Here is a 16,923-nt window from a genome sequence, read left to right on the forward strand (position 1 = left end):
GATGTCATTTGCAATATTGTGGCTGAATTCTTCAATTACCTTTTGAAATCTTAATATTTTCGTTTGAGTAGCCACTGACTTATGATTGTAAAATTTTTTGAAGATTTTTTTCAGAGTAATGTGTATTTCAGAAATCTAGCCCAAAATTCGGCTAGCCGACAGAGCTAATACGACAAACATACGTCATTTCGCATTCCGCAAATACGGCTCCTTGCGAAAAAAACGTACAATCGAAACGAAATGTTTAGCACCTTTGCCCGCGCGTTAACTGGACAAATAAACAGCACAGGCTGCTTACGTCGTCGTCGTCGTCGTCTTACAAATGCCGCTGAACCTACTGACGGCGGTCGGCGTGGATAACGCTTAATTTTGCCCAGATTAATTTGTTAACCAAATAACGCAGACTACCCCTAGTAGCAAGCAAGCAAGCAAGCAAGCAATTGGACCGAGCAAAATCGATCTAATTCGGCAACCAAACCAAACCAAACCTATCAGAGAAGGAGGATGGACGAACTCAAACTTACCTTGATCGTTTTATATTTCCGCTTGGTCGCCGTGTTGAGATCCTCGTGTACCTTGTCCAGTAGCCAAAAGAGAAATTCCTGCGCATCGTGCTGGGTCGAACTTCGGAACTGACTTCCGTACCGATCGACCACGGCCTAAAACGAAAAAAAAAGTTGAATCATATAAGTATGATTGATGTTACTTCGACTGCAATTAATTTCACCTTGAAACTGGAGCTGTACTCGGGGGCATCTTTGCACGTCCATAGCGATTTTAGCACCAGCGCCAGTTGTTCTGTCAGCTCACCCTTGGTCCCGAACTTCTTAGCGTTGATCTTGTTGCGCCGTTTCAGATCCGCCTGGTAGATAAAATTTAAAAAAAAAGAAATTGAACGTCTTTCACAATTAAAAAAAAGATCAAAGCTCTTACCTTGTATTGATCCAAAACGAAGTATTCGGCCAGGATGTCGGTATGGCTGAGACACTGGAGCACGGCGTTCATGAAGCAGGTGTTGCCGTGGTTGCGGAGGCCGATCACCCCGGGCACGGTGTCCGGGGGCCACACGAAACCGTTCGTCGGTTGACCGGTACCTCCGTTTACTCCGGCGGGTCCCGTCAGTCGGTCTCTGGATGCGGCGGCACTCTTTTGATTGCCCTGCGGTTGGAATGAGAGAAAGGAAATTCAATCATTAGAAACATTTTTAGACGGATACTAAAAAAAGGATCTGACTGCATATATTGCAAGAAAATACTGCATCATTTTTTTTAATGGAATAGGACTGATTCAGTCTTTATATAGAAAAAGAATTCTTTTTATTTAAATTAAATTTGATTTCATATCAGTGAAATACGTCTTGAATATTCAATCAAAACCCGCTGACCGCCAGTTTTGAGAAAAAAATCATGAGTCATTCTAAACATCGGTTTTATTCCAAAGAATTTTCGCCGAAGTATCAAATCAATCATAAAACACGAACAAAAATACCCTAATCGTAGGTAATAAACATTCACTTGAGATATTTGATTTGACTCACATTTTGTTCAATCAGCATCAAAAACTAAAATGAATCAACCACCATGTGAGGTTGACTCTATAAGAGCATGTTCACTCGTGTTGAGAAAAAGTGGTAGAAATTTCATTTCTACCATTTCATTTTGAAAACTTTACCATGCAAAAATGTTTTCAAGATTTTGTCTTTCTGACAAATTTACGATACAAGAAAATTCAACGGCAAGGCGAAAAAGGTTAAAAAAGCGAAAAACTACATTTTCGTAGGTGATGGAAAGAATTAGAGAAACATGAAGAGAAACGAAAGAATATAAGCCGTATATATATTGAATATTTCGAAAAAGATACAACGACTCACCAGCAGGACTTGAACCTGGAATCTCCGCTTCAGTACAACGGCGCGTTAGCCAATTTCACCCCGGTGAACATGATGAAACCGGCCAACACGAGCAATCGACCTCTGCCGATCAACTTGTTGAAAGTGGTTGTTGGTTTTCGGTGCCACGAAATAAAATTATCGAAACATAAGTAAAAAAATTTCTAATGGCCACGTTTTATTTCTTACCCGCCCAAGCTCCCGACTATTCTGGTCAATTTTGTTTCGGAGTGTATTTTTGACTTACGGTTCTTTTCCGTCTGGCGCCTTCCTGGGAACCATGCATGGTCCCACTGTCTGCCTCGTAGTTGCCTCCGAAACACTCGACGGCTTGTTCTGCTGCTGGCGTTGTTATTGCTCTGCTGCTGGTGCAGAACTTACCAAGCAGCCTGAGGTGTGGCTGGTGTTGTACCGATGGCGAAGCACCACATGGCAGTGCCGGATGTTGTTGCTGGAGTTGTTGTTGCTCTGCTGCTGGTGCAGCATCTCCCAAGCAGCTGGAGGTGTGGTTGTCATCGCATCCAATGGCGACGCACGATATTGCCGTGCCGGATGTTACAGGAGTTGTTGATTGCCCTGGGCCGACGCTCCACTTATTCTGACGGCACTGTCGATGTCCTTGCTCCTAAGCCGGCGATGATGGAGTGGCCATCTGTGCCACGATCGCCGCTTCTCTTCTCCGTCTGGATGCGGAGCAAAAGCCCCGAATCTTCCTCACACGAGTGCAGACCCGCAGGCCTAAATCCTCCGCACTCACGACCGAGCACCACGCTTTTTTCCAATCCGGCAAAAACTGACTCATCCGCGGAAATATTGATGACAGGAACGGTTTTTTTTCTTTCTTTTTTTCCAGTTTTTTGGGAACTGTGGGCTATCGGTTTTTTTTTTAAATAAGTTCGATACAGTGGGCCAAATCTGGTCGAACAATTTCACTCTTGGTTAATTTTTTATCAGAGTTGGGTTTTTTTTTTAACTGTATTTTTGCTCAAATCACACCATCGAAAGGTTCCAAAAATCAACTGTAACAAACTGCTGGACCTTCTATCGGAAACACTGTAACATGATGGTTTGTCTTCAACTAGGTTGGCCATTTGACCCCAATTGACCGTCTTATTATCTGCTTTTTAATGCGCCACCTATTGGTCCCTAGAAGTACTACTGGTCGTGAAAGTTACTTTCTGAGTTCCGCACAAGATCTCATTCAGTTTTTCTGACGTTAACTAAGAAGGCAAAAGATGGGCATGTTAGTGGGAAATGATTTTTCAAGGTCATGGAGCCTCCCAGATTTTGTAAGGGAGAAGAGAATAGCCCCCATTTAGAGTAGGGATCATGAGTAAAGAGAGATGTATTTTCCATAGCAGCCGATACTCTAGGGTATTGTTTGACGCAATTGGGTTTCCTTTTTCAATTTTTGGAAGACCGTCAACCAGACAACTGGTAGTTCCAAATTAGTGGTGCTGTGAGAGTGAGCTAGGTTATCCTTTGTAAGTCATCCATGTGACTTTTCTTTATATAAAGCGAAACTTAAAACCTTAAAGCTATTTTCTAGGTTTCCGAAAGTAGCCAGTAAACCACAAGTGTATAAAACTCTAAGTGAAAGTCAGCTATTTAAATAGAGTATTGTGAGTTAAAAGTTTTACATCAAATAAAATGTAAATTAACGTTTCGCTTCAATAACTAGATACAGCTCAGAGAAGGATAGCTAGACGCACCATTTTAAGCTAGCAATATTGTGGAATACGAATCACTGGTAAGATTATTTTGGCGATAATTACGGGCGAAATTCAAGAATTTAATTATTAATTCTGGTGTTGAACAGGAAGTTCCCACTGTTCAACGTGGGTGTGCACGTGGAGGCACAATATACCTTCTTTTGTTGGATGAAATCTACGCAATTGTCTTCGACGTTCTGCAACTGGTTACCCTATCCGTTCAAAGGGAAATCCTCGGAACTCATTGGTTCTCGCAGACGAATTAACGTGAGACTCAGCCTAAAGTGAACGAATTTTCCGCGTTATTTCCGGTCTCAGTAGCCGCTCCTCGTGAGATCGATCGGCCATTGCTACTACCGCTACCGCATGGGCGGTGTCGGAATTATTGGCATCGTCAAGTCACTCGAGCTTCTCGCCGAAATATGCCCGAACGGCCGGTTTGCGTCGCAGCTGTGGAAAAACATCGCCATCAAACAACCGTTCTCGACCAGCCAAAAAAACGAGCCGGACTATCGATTTATAAGAAGGTAGTGACTCCAAATCGCGATGATAAACAAAATTCGACGGCCAAAGCGCGATCCCGGTGGCTGTACACGATGATGCTGACGAAGTTTGACTGCGTGGTAATGGACGACAAAACCTACGTCAAAGCCGACTACAAGCAGCTTCCGGGACAGGAGTTTTATACGGCAAAAGGAAGGGGAAAGGTAGCAGATATTTACAAGCACATGAAACTGTCAAAGTTCGCGAAGAAATATCTGGTTCGGCAAGCCATCTGTACCTGTGGGTGGCTTGAAAAGCAGCATTTTCATAGCTTCCGGGTCTGTCAACCAAGAAATTGACGTGAAAGCGTGTTTGAATAAACGTCTGCTGCCTTTCCTGAAGAAACACGGTTGTTCCGTACTGTTTTGGCCGGATGTGACATCTTTCCATTACGGTAAAAAGGCCATGGAGTGGTACGCCGCCAACAACGTGCAGGTGGTTCCCAAGGACAAGAACCCTCCCAACACGCCAGAGCTCCGCCCAATTGAGAAATACTGGGCTATTGTCAAGCGGAACCTAAAGAAGACCAAAAAAACTGCTAAGGACGAGCAGCAGGCAAGGCAAACTGGCTTTCTGCGGCGAAGAAGGTGGCTGTACAAAATCTGATGGCAGGGGTTAAGCGGCAATTCGGATTTGGAAAAGCGGAAGCCTAATTGAATATTTTTCCTGAATTTTATACTAATTAAACTTGAAAAAGAAATTTAATTTGATTTTTTAAATAAACGATTTCACCGATTTACACGCGTTTTCCCTTGACCAAATTTTGACCGTATCACCCTTTATTAATATGATTTTTCCAACGAAAGCAATTTATATTGCCTGCACAAAACTCCCAGGTTTTCTCAGCTTTCTCCAGCTTAACTTTTTCTTAGCTTCCACTGTACGTCGAACTTCTTCAACAGTTTCTTGTGCAATTCCAACTCATAACTTCCTCAAAACGGTCTCCTTGGAGAACTCTTAACACTTAAATTGAATTTGGTTGTTAAAAAATTGTTATATTCTATGAAATAAGTATAAAATTTGCGTAGCCGAAAAAACATCCGATCTTAAATCTGTCTCTATAATTATATTAAATAAACTAGAAAAATACCAATACCTGGTTGAATCAGATGTAGATAAGGCCGTGGATAAGGTTTTTATGGCTATTTCAGACATGCAGTTTTTGTTTCGAACATCACCTTCGGCCTGCCTGATTCAATTGGGTTCACGGGTTAGAGCCATTTTTCTAAGTTATTTTTTTTTTATTATTTCATCCAAGTAAGCAAGTAGCATTCTGTGTGGTGCTCATATATGTTATATTTTTATAACACTCACATAGCTGACGAACTGGCATCTCATTTCTCCTGAGTCCTCACAGCTCCAGTCAGTGGAATACCCCCGCCAGGAGCACACGTAGCGGATGGTCATCCCGGACTCTGAGCTTAGCGCTGGTGATCAGGCGATTTCTTCGGACTAGGCCGAAACCGCATATTGGCGATCGTGCCAGGAGGCAAGCCGATAGTTTTCATCAAATTTAAAAGGAAGACATTCGTAAGAATGTCTGGTGAAAGGAATCAATTTTCACCAACATGGCGGCTGTTGGCAGGCGGTTTGAAATAAACGTATGAGAGACAGCTACATTCATGGAAGCAGCGAGAAAAGTTCGCTCAATAAAACTGTTTAGAGAACTTGTCCGGAGAGAAGAAGCGAAGCGTATTTAAGCGTGCCTCGAAGACCGTGAGAAGCTTGCGGAGAAGAAAGCGTGCCTCGAAGACCGCTATACTGCTTAGCTTGGATGGAGAACAGCGTTGCCAGATTGCAAATCGCTCAAGTCCGTAGGTTTGACGAAAATCGAAAAAAGAACTGATTTGGGCAAAATGGAATTTGACGACCTTTTTTTCTTTTTGGTCATCAGGTCAACCCGAGAGAGAAAAAGCGCCTTTGGTGTGGCAGCGAAGAAAGCTGGCCGAAAAGAAATAGTGCCTCAAAGAAAGCTAGATCGAGTGGCTTTGAGAAGCTAATCCGAGAGAAAAAGCGGGCCTGGAAAGTGGAATGACACTTTTTTATGGCAGCAGAGAGAGCTTGTCGAAAAGAAAGTGTGGTCTAAAGGCCGCTAGACTTATAGATTTTGCCGCTTCCAAACGAATGGCCGTACGTAGTACCTTTTTCACAGTATCAAACGCAATCTCGCACTTCTCGGACATCATCGACGACAGATCCTGTCGAGACGCCAACATCGAATCAGACCACTATCTCTAAACTATCGCTGAAGCGACTTAGAGGAGCTACTCCCAACGATGAAATTAAGGAAGCCATCCGCCAGCTGAATAGCGACAAATCGGCTGGGAAGGATGGTACCGCAGCTGAACTCATCTAAATGGGCACGAACAAGTTGGCCGATTTCCTACACCGGTTGGTGGTCCGGATCTGCAACACACAACAGCTACCGGAGGAGTGGAAGGATGGGGTAATACGCTAAATCTTCGAGAAGGGCGGCAAATTGGACTGTGACACGATTGACGAGTGATCACTGTCCTCAACGCCGCCTTCAAAGTGTTGTCCCGAATCATACTCCGCCGCATAACGCCACACACAAGCAAACAGACGGTCTACGACGGACCAGATCTTTACACAATGCCAAAATTGACGTGAAAATCAAGTTCCTATATGCACCATCTATTTATCGACTTCAAAGCCGCATACGACAAGATCGTCCGTGACGAGCTATAGAAAATCATGGACGAGAACGGCTTCTTCAGGAAGCTGACCAGACTGATCAAGGCAACGATGGATGGAACGCAGTGCTGTGTGCGGATCTCTGGTGAATTGTCGAGCTCATTCGAATCACGTAGGGGGCTTAAGGCGATGGTCTATCCTGCATGATGCGGGGCACGATTTTTAACAGATCCAGTCAACTTATCTGTTTTGTCGACGACACCGACACAGTCGGCAGATCATATGCGTCTGTAGAGGAGATCTACCGCAAACTAAAACGCGAAGCAAGAAGGATTGGGTTAATGATTAATACGTCCAAGACAAAGTATTTGCTGGCCTGCGGATCAGAGACCGACAGAGCCCACTTTGTCCAGTAATAACAAGGCCACGATCGACGGCGATGAGCTGGAGATAGTCGAAGACTTTGTCTGTCTCGGCTCACTGATGACTGCAGACAATGACACTAGCCGTAAGATCCGGTGGTGAATCGAGAAGACTTAGCCCTTGCACGAAGTGTAACCTGTACATGACGCTCATCAGACCAGGTGTTCTCTATGGGCACGAGACATGGATATTGCTAGAGGAGGACTTGCGTACACTCGGAGTATTCGAGCGACGAATATTAAGAACCATCTTTGGCGGCATGCAGGAGAACGGAGTGTGGAGGCGAAGGATGAACCACGCTCTAACGCTACTCTACGGCAAACCCAGTATCCAGAAGGTGGTGAAGGCTGGACGGATACGCTGTGCATGACATGCTGCGAGAATGCTTGAAGCCTGTCCTGCAAAACAGGTATTCGCTGCCAATCCGGTAGAAGCGAAACGCGCAGGGGCGCAACGAGCGAGGTGGTTAGACCAATTGCAATTGGAGCGTGATCTGAGATTTTAAAAACAACAGCCCGTATTTTGCTAGGTTTTTATTTCAAATAGCCCGGATACGTACGTGAAACAATCTGGCTACGTAAGTTTGGAGCACTCCAACGACGAAATAAACTCCATATATCAAACTGTTTAGTCATTTTATCGATTCTTGAATCACTAAAAATTTGAAATAAAAAGTCTAGAAACTTGACATGGTTCTGTCAAGTAATTAAAGATTCGAAAAAACAAATTATAACATCTTAGTCATAAGTAGCGAGAGTAAATTGATGTCACTTTCTCCGCCATACGGGCCAAAGAGACAAAAACAGCTTTATATGGTTTTGTTCTTCTTTCGGGGGGCTTTGTTGGTGTCAAAGTTTGTAAACGTCGTGTAATCGCGATTTTCCGAAAGCACTCTTTTCGGATGCTTGGACAGTAGACTGAGTCGATTTGGGGTCATTTTGGAATTTCTCAAACCCTGGGGTCTAAAAAGCTTCGTTTTGGTCCAAAACTCATCCATGATTTTTTGCAAAATTTTAAAGCAACGTTTACATGAGTAAATTTGAACTTTTAGGTTCATATGGGAAAATTGAATATTTTGTACTGAAAAATCAACACCATTTTTGATTCGTCTGTGGAACCGAGCCAGCTGATGGTTTTTGTGCCAATTTATAAAATTCCTAAAGGAAATTTTGCGCTGAACAACTTTGTCCAAGACTGTAACTTCGTATTCTATAAGGAAAAAAAGTTATTAGCTGTTTAACAGGGGTATGTCTTTTTGCATTGATTAACAATAAATTCAATTGACATCACTGCATGAGCCTACACTGATAAATCGTTTCACACATTTTACAAAATAGCTTCACACATTATCGGCAAATATATGGAGCTGTCAAGCTGAAGTGAGGTTTTTACACACCATGCAAATTCCAAATTTACACATTATCCGAATTAGCGAATCAAGGAAAAAATGTGTGAAAAGTCAAGTCGTTATGCGTAAGATTTGTCTTTACCTTTGTGTGATCCGAAGTAGAAACCAACCCCATCGTGCAAATTCTCATGCTAAATTGCTGTCTCATGCAATGTATGGAAAAATAATGGTAAGTAGTCGATAGTATTTGAATTTAAAAACCAAATCGACTAACGCCTCAATTTATATTTCAGATCCTGCCTCCTCTTGCTGGGAGAAAAAGTTCACGGAATTGCCCCCCCCCCCCCTACAGCACATCGAGTACTAGGATTTTGTACATACATTTTTCCCTTAGCTCAACAATTTCCGTTTAACTATGCGTACATAATATTATTTGCTTCAATAAAAACCAATTAAGTTGCATATCTGGATGTTTTTATTTCCAAACAATTGAAAATGAGTTAAACTAGCCTTCCTGAAATTAAACATAGTGATATTTTCACACATTTTCTCGTTTTATACGCTTTTTGCATAATGTGTGAAACGCTCACTGTTGAGGACGTTTCGGATGTTCTTTAGCGGCAGCGTTTTATTGGCGTAGCTAAAAGCTAATTAATTATTTTATTAATTTAAAGTTCATGATTGGATATAAGTAAACTTACATTGCTTAACCTCCAAATCTATCTTCCTCAACAAATTGATTTTAGCAACTGATATTTTACTCGTGACGAGTTCTAGAGAAGAATATAATTTTAATTTAGATAACATTTTAAGCTTTATGTACTCACATTTGATATAATCAAAGAAAACTGGTTTTAAAAATATAAGTTTAGTGAAAGTATGTGATTCACAATTCGCGCGTTCTTGCAGACCAATGACGAAGCTCTTTCGATCGTTTCCACCAACTCAGTCTCTCGCCTTAAGTGTCAAACGATCACAGTTTTCCATCGGTGTCGGATCAATGTTTCGATGGGGGCAAGGGAGCGACCAAAGATGCGGGAACATTCCCCCACCCGTAAGGCTGATGATCCTTCGATGGCTTACCAATATCCAACACCGCTATCTTCGCTACTGGTCTTTTCAAGATTCCCCTCGATGTTTGCACCACAGCTTGACGGGCTCTCCCGTCTACACCCTTTGTCACCTCCAAGATGCGACCTCTAATCCAACCGTTTCGCCGGGATTCGTCAATGATGACCACCAAATCTCCAGGTTCGACTGGCTTTACATCTTCGAACCATTTAGTCCGCCTAGCTATGATAGGTAGGTATTCTTTTATCCACCGATGCCAAAACATGTCCACTAGGTGCCTATTGTGGTTCCAATCGTCTCTGCTGGCTAGCTTGGGATCTGCCATAGTCATGTCATAGGAGGTTGAACTGCGCCACTGGAACTAAGCAAAAGGAAGTGATTTGGCGTCAAAGCTTCCTGGGAATCGTATTCCACGGAAACGAAAGTTAGGGGGCGCGAGTTGACAATGGCCTCTGCTTCGACGAGTATGGTAGAGAAAGTTTCTTCGTTCGGGGTTTTCATCGTTGTCATGGCAAAAAAGGCTGTCTTTACCGATCGCACGAGGCGCTCCCATACGCCTCCCATATGTGGTGCTGACGGGGGGTTGAAGCACCATTTTGTCACGGCGTTGGTGAATGTCACCGCAAGTTCGTTATTTATGCCTCTGCATTCCTCGATGAGCTCGTTACTCGCACCCAAAAAATTCGTGCCGTTGTCAGAATAAATTTCCACTGGTGGCCCACGCCGGCCTACGAACCGTCGCACGGCCATTTTGCAGGAGGTTGTTGTTAGTGAATGTACGACTTCAAGATGGACCGCTCGGATCGTCAAACAAGTAAACAAGGCGACCCATCTTTTATTCGAGCTACGTCCTATTCTTACTTGCATCGGGCCAAAATAGTCGAGGCCCACGAAAGAAAACGGTCGATGAAAAGCTCTCAGTCGGGCTGCTGGTAGGGGGCTCATACGGGGAACCGCGGGCGATGCTTTGTAGACCTGGCAATGTGTGCACTGTCTACGGATACGACGAACCATCGTCTTCAAAGCCGACACGTGGAACCTCTGCCTCAATTCGTTGATGACCGTTTCTGTGTTGCAGTGTAGGTACTTTTTATGATACCACAATACGATCAACTCGGTGGCATGATGTTTTTTAGGGAGTATTATGGGATTGCGGGTATCATATGATACGAATGCAGCTTCGCTGATCCTGGATTCCATGCGTACAACTCCATCTGCGTCAATAAAAGGAGACAATTGAGCTAGTGGGCTGTTACGGTGTATGCGTCGAACACCTTCCCCTCTTAGTATCGATATTTCCGCAGAATACACTTCGTTCTGAATGGTTCGAAAAATCAGCTTTTCTGCAGCGACCAACTCGGCATGTTCTAGATTTCCAGCTCTACCTGGGAGGCGCTTTGACGTTTGACAAAAGTTGTGCACGTAGCGGAAAACATACCCAACAGCGTTAAGTAGGCGGTTCCATTGCGAAAAGTTTCCCCAATTAATCGTCAAACCGACGACCTTGGGAACTCGATGAGTGTTGACGATTTCGTGACGTGACCGACGTTCTTCAGGTACTTCTATTATTTCCGTCGGCAGCAGTGGCCAACTTCCCTCTGGTCCGTACAGGAAATCAGGGCCGTTGAACCAACGAGCAGTGCGTGAAAATTCTGGACCGGTGCCCCATTTGGTGGCTTCGTCAGCGACATTCAATTTGGTTGGAATCCACCGCCATTCAAACGGACTTGTGGTTTCCAAAATCTCGCCGATGCGACAGGCAACGAACTGGTTGTATTTTCGTAGGTCGGAATTGATCCAGGCTAAAACGGTGCGAGAGTCGGTCCAAAAATACCTTCGAGTTATCGCCAACGAGTGTGCTTCCACTGCGTTCTTCGACAGGCGACTTCCGATGATCGCGGCTTGTAATTCGAGCCGTGGAATGGACAACGTTTTCAGGGGGGCCACTTTTGATTTCGCCGAAACGAGCGCACATTTTACTTTCCCATTTATTTCCGTTCTTAGATAGGACACGCAAGCGTACGCAGATTCACTTGCGTCAACGAAAACATGAAGTTGAAGGGGGCTTAGTTCGTGTGATGAATGTCCAGGAAAATACGGTCTAGGGATTCGAATATCTCCCAAAAACTGAAACAAATCAACCCACTTTGACCAGCGATCCTTTAGAGGTTCGGAAATGGGCTCGTCCCAGGTAGTCTGGGTTCGCCAAATATCCTGAATCAGAATTTTTCCATGAATAACGAAGTGCGAAAGAAGTCCAAGGGGGTCATAAAGGCTCATAACGACACGTAAGACTTCCCGCTTAGTCGGCCATTCAGGAACATGTCCTAAGTTCGACGAATAGGTGAATGAGTCTTCCTCACGCAGCCACAACATCCCCAATATGCGCTCCGTCGAGCTTGCGGTAACGGTCTGGTCACACAAAGCAAATTTTTTAATAGAAGTTGGATCAGTTTCTTCCACAGCGTTTAAAACTTCATCGGAGTTCGAGGACCACGAGTGTATCTCAAACCCTGCTTGAGAGTGGATGTGCTTTACCTCCAATGACCTTTTCGCAGCTTCTTTTTCGTCGTCGAAACTTTTCAAAAAGTCGTCCATGTAATGGTGGTGTAGGATGCACTCCACAGCTTCCGGAAACCTGTCTGTAAACTCTCGTGCATTAAGGTTTTTCACGTGTTGAACGGAGCATGGTGAACTGGTCGATCCAAAGGTGGCGACTTTCATGAGGAAAATTCGGGGTTGCAGAGAGGGATCGTCACGCCAGAGAATTCGCTGCGCATTTATGTCTTCGTCCCGGATAAGAACACGGTGGAACATTTCTCTGATGTCCGCGCACACCGCGATTCTTCGTTCCCGAAATCCAAACAAAACCTTCGGAAGTGAAACAAGTAAGTCTGGACCCTTCAGGAGCATCGTATTCAGGCTAACACCGTCCACTTTGGCAGCTGCGTCACAGAAAATACGGACTTTTCCGGGTTTTTTGGGATTGAGAGCAACTCCCAGAGGTAGATACCAAGTACGTCGAACATCGGTGTTGTCCAACTCCAGCACAGTCGCTTCTCGCAAATAACCTTTTTCGATGTATTCAGAAATCTGTCGTTTGACACTGGCCCCAAGAATCGCGTCGGTTCTCATACGACGCTCCAGACACAGCATGCGTTTATAGGCCATAGGAAAACTTTCAGGTAACTCGAAAACATCATAACGCCACAGCAATCCAGTTTCGAATCTTTGTCCTACTCTTCTCGTCGTTGCCTCCAGAATCTGTCGAGCTCTTTGGTCCTCATTGGATTCGGGATCACTATGTCGGGAAATTCCCAGACTTTCTACTGCGAAGGATTGCTTGACTAGATCGTGGAGTCCGTCCAATTTTGTCGAGCACTCGCAAATGTGCATACTGTACGTCGGGCTCGTTGTGTTATGCTCTAAGACAGGACCATGAATTGTCCAGCCAAGACGTGTCTTTGTAGCGATTGGAGAATCCTTCGCACTTTCTCGCCTACGGAGTGGGACTGCCAAATGTGCGTTGTCATTTCCGATAAGGATTTTTGGGATCGCGCGTTCGTAGTCGCTAACCGGAAGTCCTGACAGATGAGGGTATCTGGCAACCAATTGCTTGTAGTGTAACGTTTGAGAAGGAAGAGCGAGCTTTTGAACAGTTCGTATATTTGAAAGTGTGTACCGTTTTGATTTTTCATCTCCAGCAATATCTACGTTCACCCATTTAGAATTGGCTTCGTTTCGCGTCACATCTGACGTCCATGTTAAACATAGCATTCCAGTTTCTCCTTCGAGCCCTAGTTGATTCGCGACACTTTCCTCCAACAGTGTTATGGACGAACCGTCGTCCAAAAAGGCGTGGACGTTTACCGAACCTTTTTTGCTATGCAGCGTCACAGGAAGTATGCGATACAAACAAGATTTTTCCGCATGACGGTGGTTATTTACGGTTCCAGCCTCAGACGACGATGGTTTGAATGTGTGAAGTAAAGGGTGGTGTTTGTAGTCACATCCTTGCTCTCCACAAGCTCTCTTCTGCTTACACGGGCGCCTTCCGTGCGGGTAAAGACAAGTACGACATAGAAACAAACTATGTACGAGATCCCAACGCTCTTCAGTTGTTTTCTTATGGAATTCAGTACATTCGGGAATCTTGTGCCCAGATCTAGAACAAACTTTGCACTTTTTAGGATCGCTCGTTGTCGGCTCTTTGCTCTCCGTTTCCGATGCAGAGCTAAAATTGTGTTCAGCGTGCGCATGTAAGAAGCCACGTTCTTTTCCCTTTTCCGATTTGGACCCTTTTGGATCCGGTTTCGCGCTCCGCGGCAAGGTCACTTGTGTAGCTGCTTTGATCAGGATCGACATGAACGTTGCAAAGACTCGTAAATTAGGCTCCAAGAACTGTTGTTTATATATACCCCAGTCCATCTGAATATTGACCGGCAGCTTTTCTACGAGCTCGAAGAGTAATGTCGGATTATTCAAGTGCGCTGTTTGGTGACCAGACTCGATGTGATTAACAAGACTTTGTACCAACATACCAAAAGAAATCAAGGAATCGAGTCTGTCGGGTTTCGGTGGTGGTGTCTCCTTCAGCTTCTTCAGAAGTGTGTAAACCAGGACCTCGGGACGGCCGTACAGAGTTGTCAGGTTTTCCATCGCCATGGGAACAGTAGATGGGGATAGTAAGTAGCTACTCACGGCATCCAAAGCTGGTCCTCTTAGACAACGCTGTAGTCGAGACAAGTTTTCTACATTGGAATATCCGCAAGCTTGAGACGTATTGTAGTACACGCTGCTAAACAGTGGCCAGTCTTCGGGGTCACCTGAAAACAGCGGAAGATCTTTGCCCATCACTTGTCGAGCTGCAATCTGGCTAGGGTTCGGCGCTAAGTAATTATCATCATTCGCTGGGTTGACGTGACTCCTCATATGCGTTGGCATCGGGTTCGGCACGGCAACAGGATTTGACAACGACAGGGAACCGGGCACATAATATGAAGTTGTCGGAAGAGCGACGTTCTCGGTGTTCATTAAACCAGCTGGGGGCGGATACATCGAGTGCCCTGTCGAAGTTGGTAAACATTGGTTGCTAGAAACGTGTGCCACTGGAGGAGGTGCAGGTGCCACCAAGGGTCCTGATGGAATCGAATAAATCGGTGCAGATACAGGAGTTCCCGCGACACTTGTGGACATAAGAGCGCTTCTCAATGAATGGTGTACATGTGTGTTCACTCCACCCACAGTCGCCGCTCCGGTAATCGTACGCAGTGATGAAGGCTGTTGCATGGGCTCAGTCGCGGAGTACGGAATAAACATACCTGTCGATTTTTGTGGATAAATGAGAGCAGGTTCTGTAGCAAGGACGCTAGTTCGCTTCGGTATTGTCGAAATCGGATCCGCTTGAAGCTCTACGTTAGCCTGGATACCACCCGCGCATATCGCATCGTTTGTCGTCACCACGGTAGGAACCGCCTCTTTGGCAAGCGGGATAACAGTTGAATTCGCTACGCTGCCTAGAAGCTTATCCACTTTCCACTGGATTATTTGGCTCGAGTTGCTTCGATTGGATTTCCTGCTTCGCCGTTCTTCCTCGTCCGCTACTTCCTCCTCGAGAACCCGGAACTTCTCGTTGTGGAAATCTTTTTCCAGATTAAGTTTTCGTTGGTCAAGCTCTAGTTGCTTCTCCTGGAGTACCTTCATCTCCTCCAGCTTCTGCAATTTAAGCTTAGCCCGTCTTCCAGTGGAGCTTACCGAAGACATCGAGCCGGTAACTGACTTTGCCGGGGTGATAATAGTGGTCTGCTTCTCGGTTGATACGGAGCATCGAATACAAACGAAATCCTTATCCGCAATGCTATCGTCAACACCCGCGCACTCGTAATGCCACCAAGAGTCACATACGTCGCACGCCACCATCCGGCTAGAGTCCGGGAGCTTGCATCCATCAGCTTGGCAACTATGAACGGCTTCGGACGCTGACATCATGTTGTTTGAACAATCTTTTAGTTTTGTTGAGGACGTTTCGGATGTTCTTTAGCGGCAGCGTTTTATTGGCGTAGCTAAAAGCTAATTAATTATTTTATTAATTTAAAGTTCATGATTGGATATAAGTAAACTTACATTGCTTAACCTCCAAATCTATCTTCCTCAACAAATTGATTTTAGCAACTGATATTTTACTCGTGACGAGTTCTAGAGAAGAATATAATTTTAATTTAGATAACATTTTAAGCTTTATGTACTCACATTTGATATAATCAAAGAAAACTGGTTTTAAAAATATAAGTTTAGTGAAAGTATGTGATTCACAATTCGCGCGTTCTTGCAGACCAATGACGAAGCTCTTTCGATCGTTTCCACCAACTCAGTCTCTCGCCTTAAGTGTCAAACGATCACAGTTTTCCATCGGTGTCGGATCAATGTTTCGATGGGGGCAAGGGAGCGACCAAAGATGCGGGAACACTCACATTTCGTTTCCTTAAGCGGTATTTCCCATTAATGTGCAGCGGTACCTTCACACATTTAATGTGTTGGTCTACTTATTTCGATAATGTGTGAAATTTGACACACTAATGTGTGAAATGATTTGTCAGTGTAGTGAAGTGTTGCATTGAAAGTAGTCACGCAATACCTCGCTAGGCACCCAGCAGTGGTGTCAATTTAATTTACTGTTTATCAGTGCGAAGAGATATACCCCTGTTAAAAAGCTAATAACTTTTTTTCTTAATAAGATACGAAGTTACAGTCTTCGACAAAGTTGTTCAGCGGAAAATTTCCTTAAGGAATTTTATAAATTGGCACAAAACCCATCAGTTGGCTCGGTTCCACAGACGAAACATAAATTATGTTAATTTTTCAGTACAAAATATTCAATTTTCCCATACAAACCTAAAAGTTCAAATTTACTCATGTAAATTATGCAAAAAATCATGGATGAGTTTTGGACCAAGACGAAGCTTTTTAGACCCCAGGGTTTGAGAAATTCCAAAATGACCCCAATTCGACTCAGTCTATTGGACAGTATTAACGCGCCAGCACTAAATTTTACTTTGGAAGTCCGGACTTCCGACACAGGAAAGTGAAGTACTAGATTGTCGGGAGTCTGTTTTTTGTTGCCAGTTCACCAGCGACGTTTCTAAAAATTTTATTAAAATTCACAATATTTGAATTCGGAGGCATGGCGAGGCACGTGGCAAAAATTACAGCGATTTTAGTTTTTTTTTCTATTTTCGAAGTGAACAATCGCCCTAAAGTCTTATATAAATATTCTCGATAATACT

At 44.2% G+C, this 16,923-nt stretch overlaps 1 protein-coding gene across 1 annotated transcript in view; it reads right to left on the minus strand.

Annotated features, from left to right (window-relative positions):
• LOC129754918 (ubiquitin carboxyl-terminal hydrolase 31) overlaps positions 1-16,923 on the minus strand; it is a 31,838-nt gene that overhangs the window by 4,028 nt on the left and 10,887 nt on the right. The window contains exons 2-4 of the mRNA XM_055751186.1: positions 934-1,158; positions 728-862; positions 525-659 (exon numbers count right to left, since the gene is read on the minus strand). Coding sequence (XP_055607161.1) covers positions 525-659; positions 728-862; positions 934-1,158 — 495 coding nt within the window. The remainder of the gene's footprint in view (positions 1-524; positions 660-727; positions 863-933; positions 1,159-16,923) is intronic.

This window comes from Uranotaenia lowii, chromosome 3 (assembly GCF_029784155.1).
Source record: "Uranotaenia lowii strain MFRU-FL chromosome 3, ASM2978415v1, whole genome shotgun sequence".
Classification (NCBI taxonomy): domain Eukaryota; kingdom Metazoa; phylum Arthropoda; class Insecta; order Diptera; family Culicidae; genus Uranotaenia; species Uranotaenia lowii.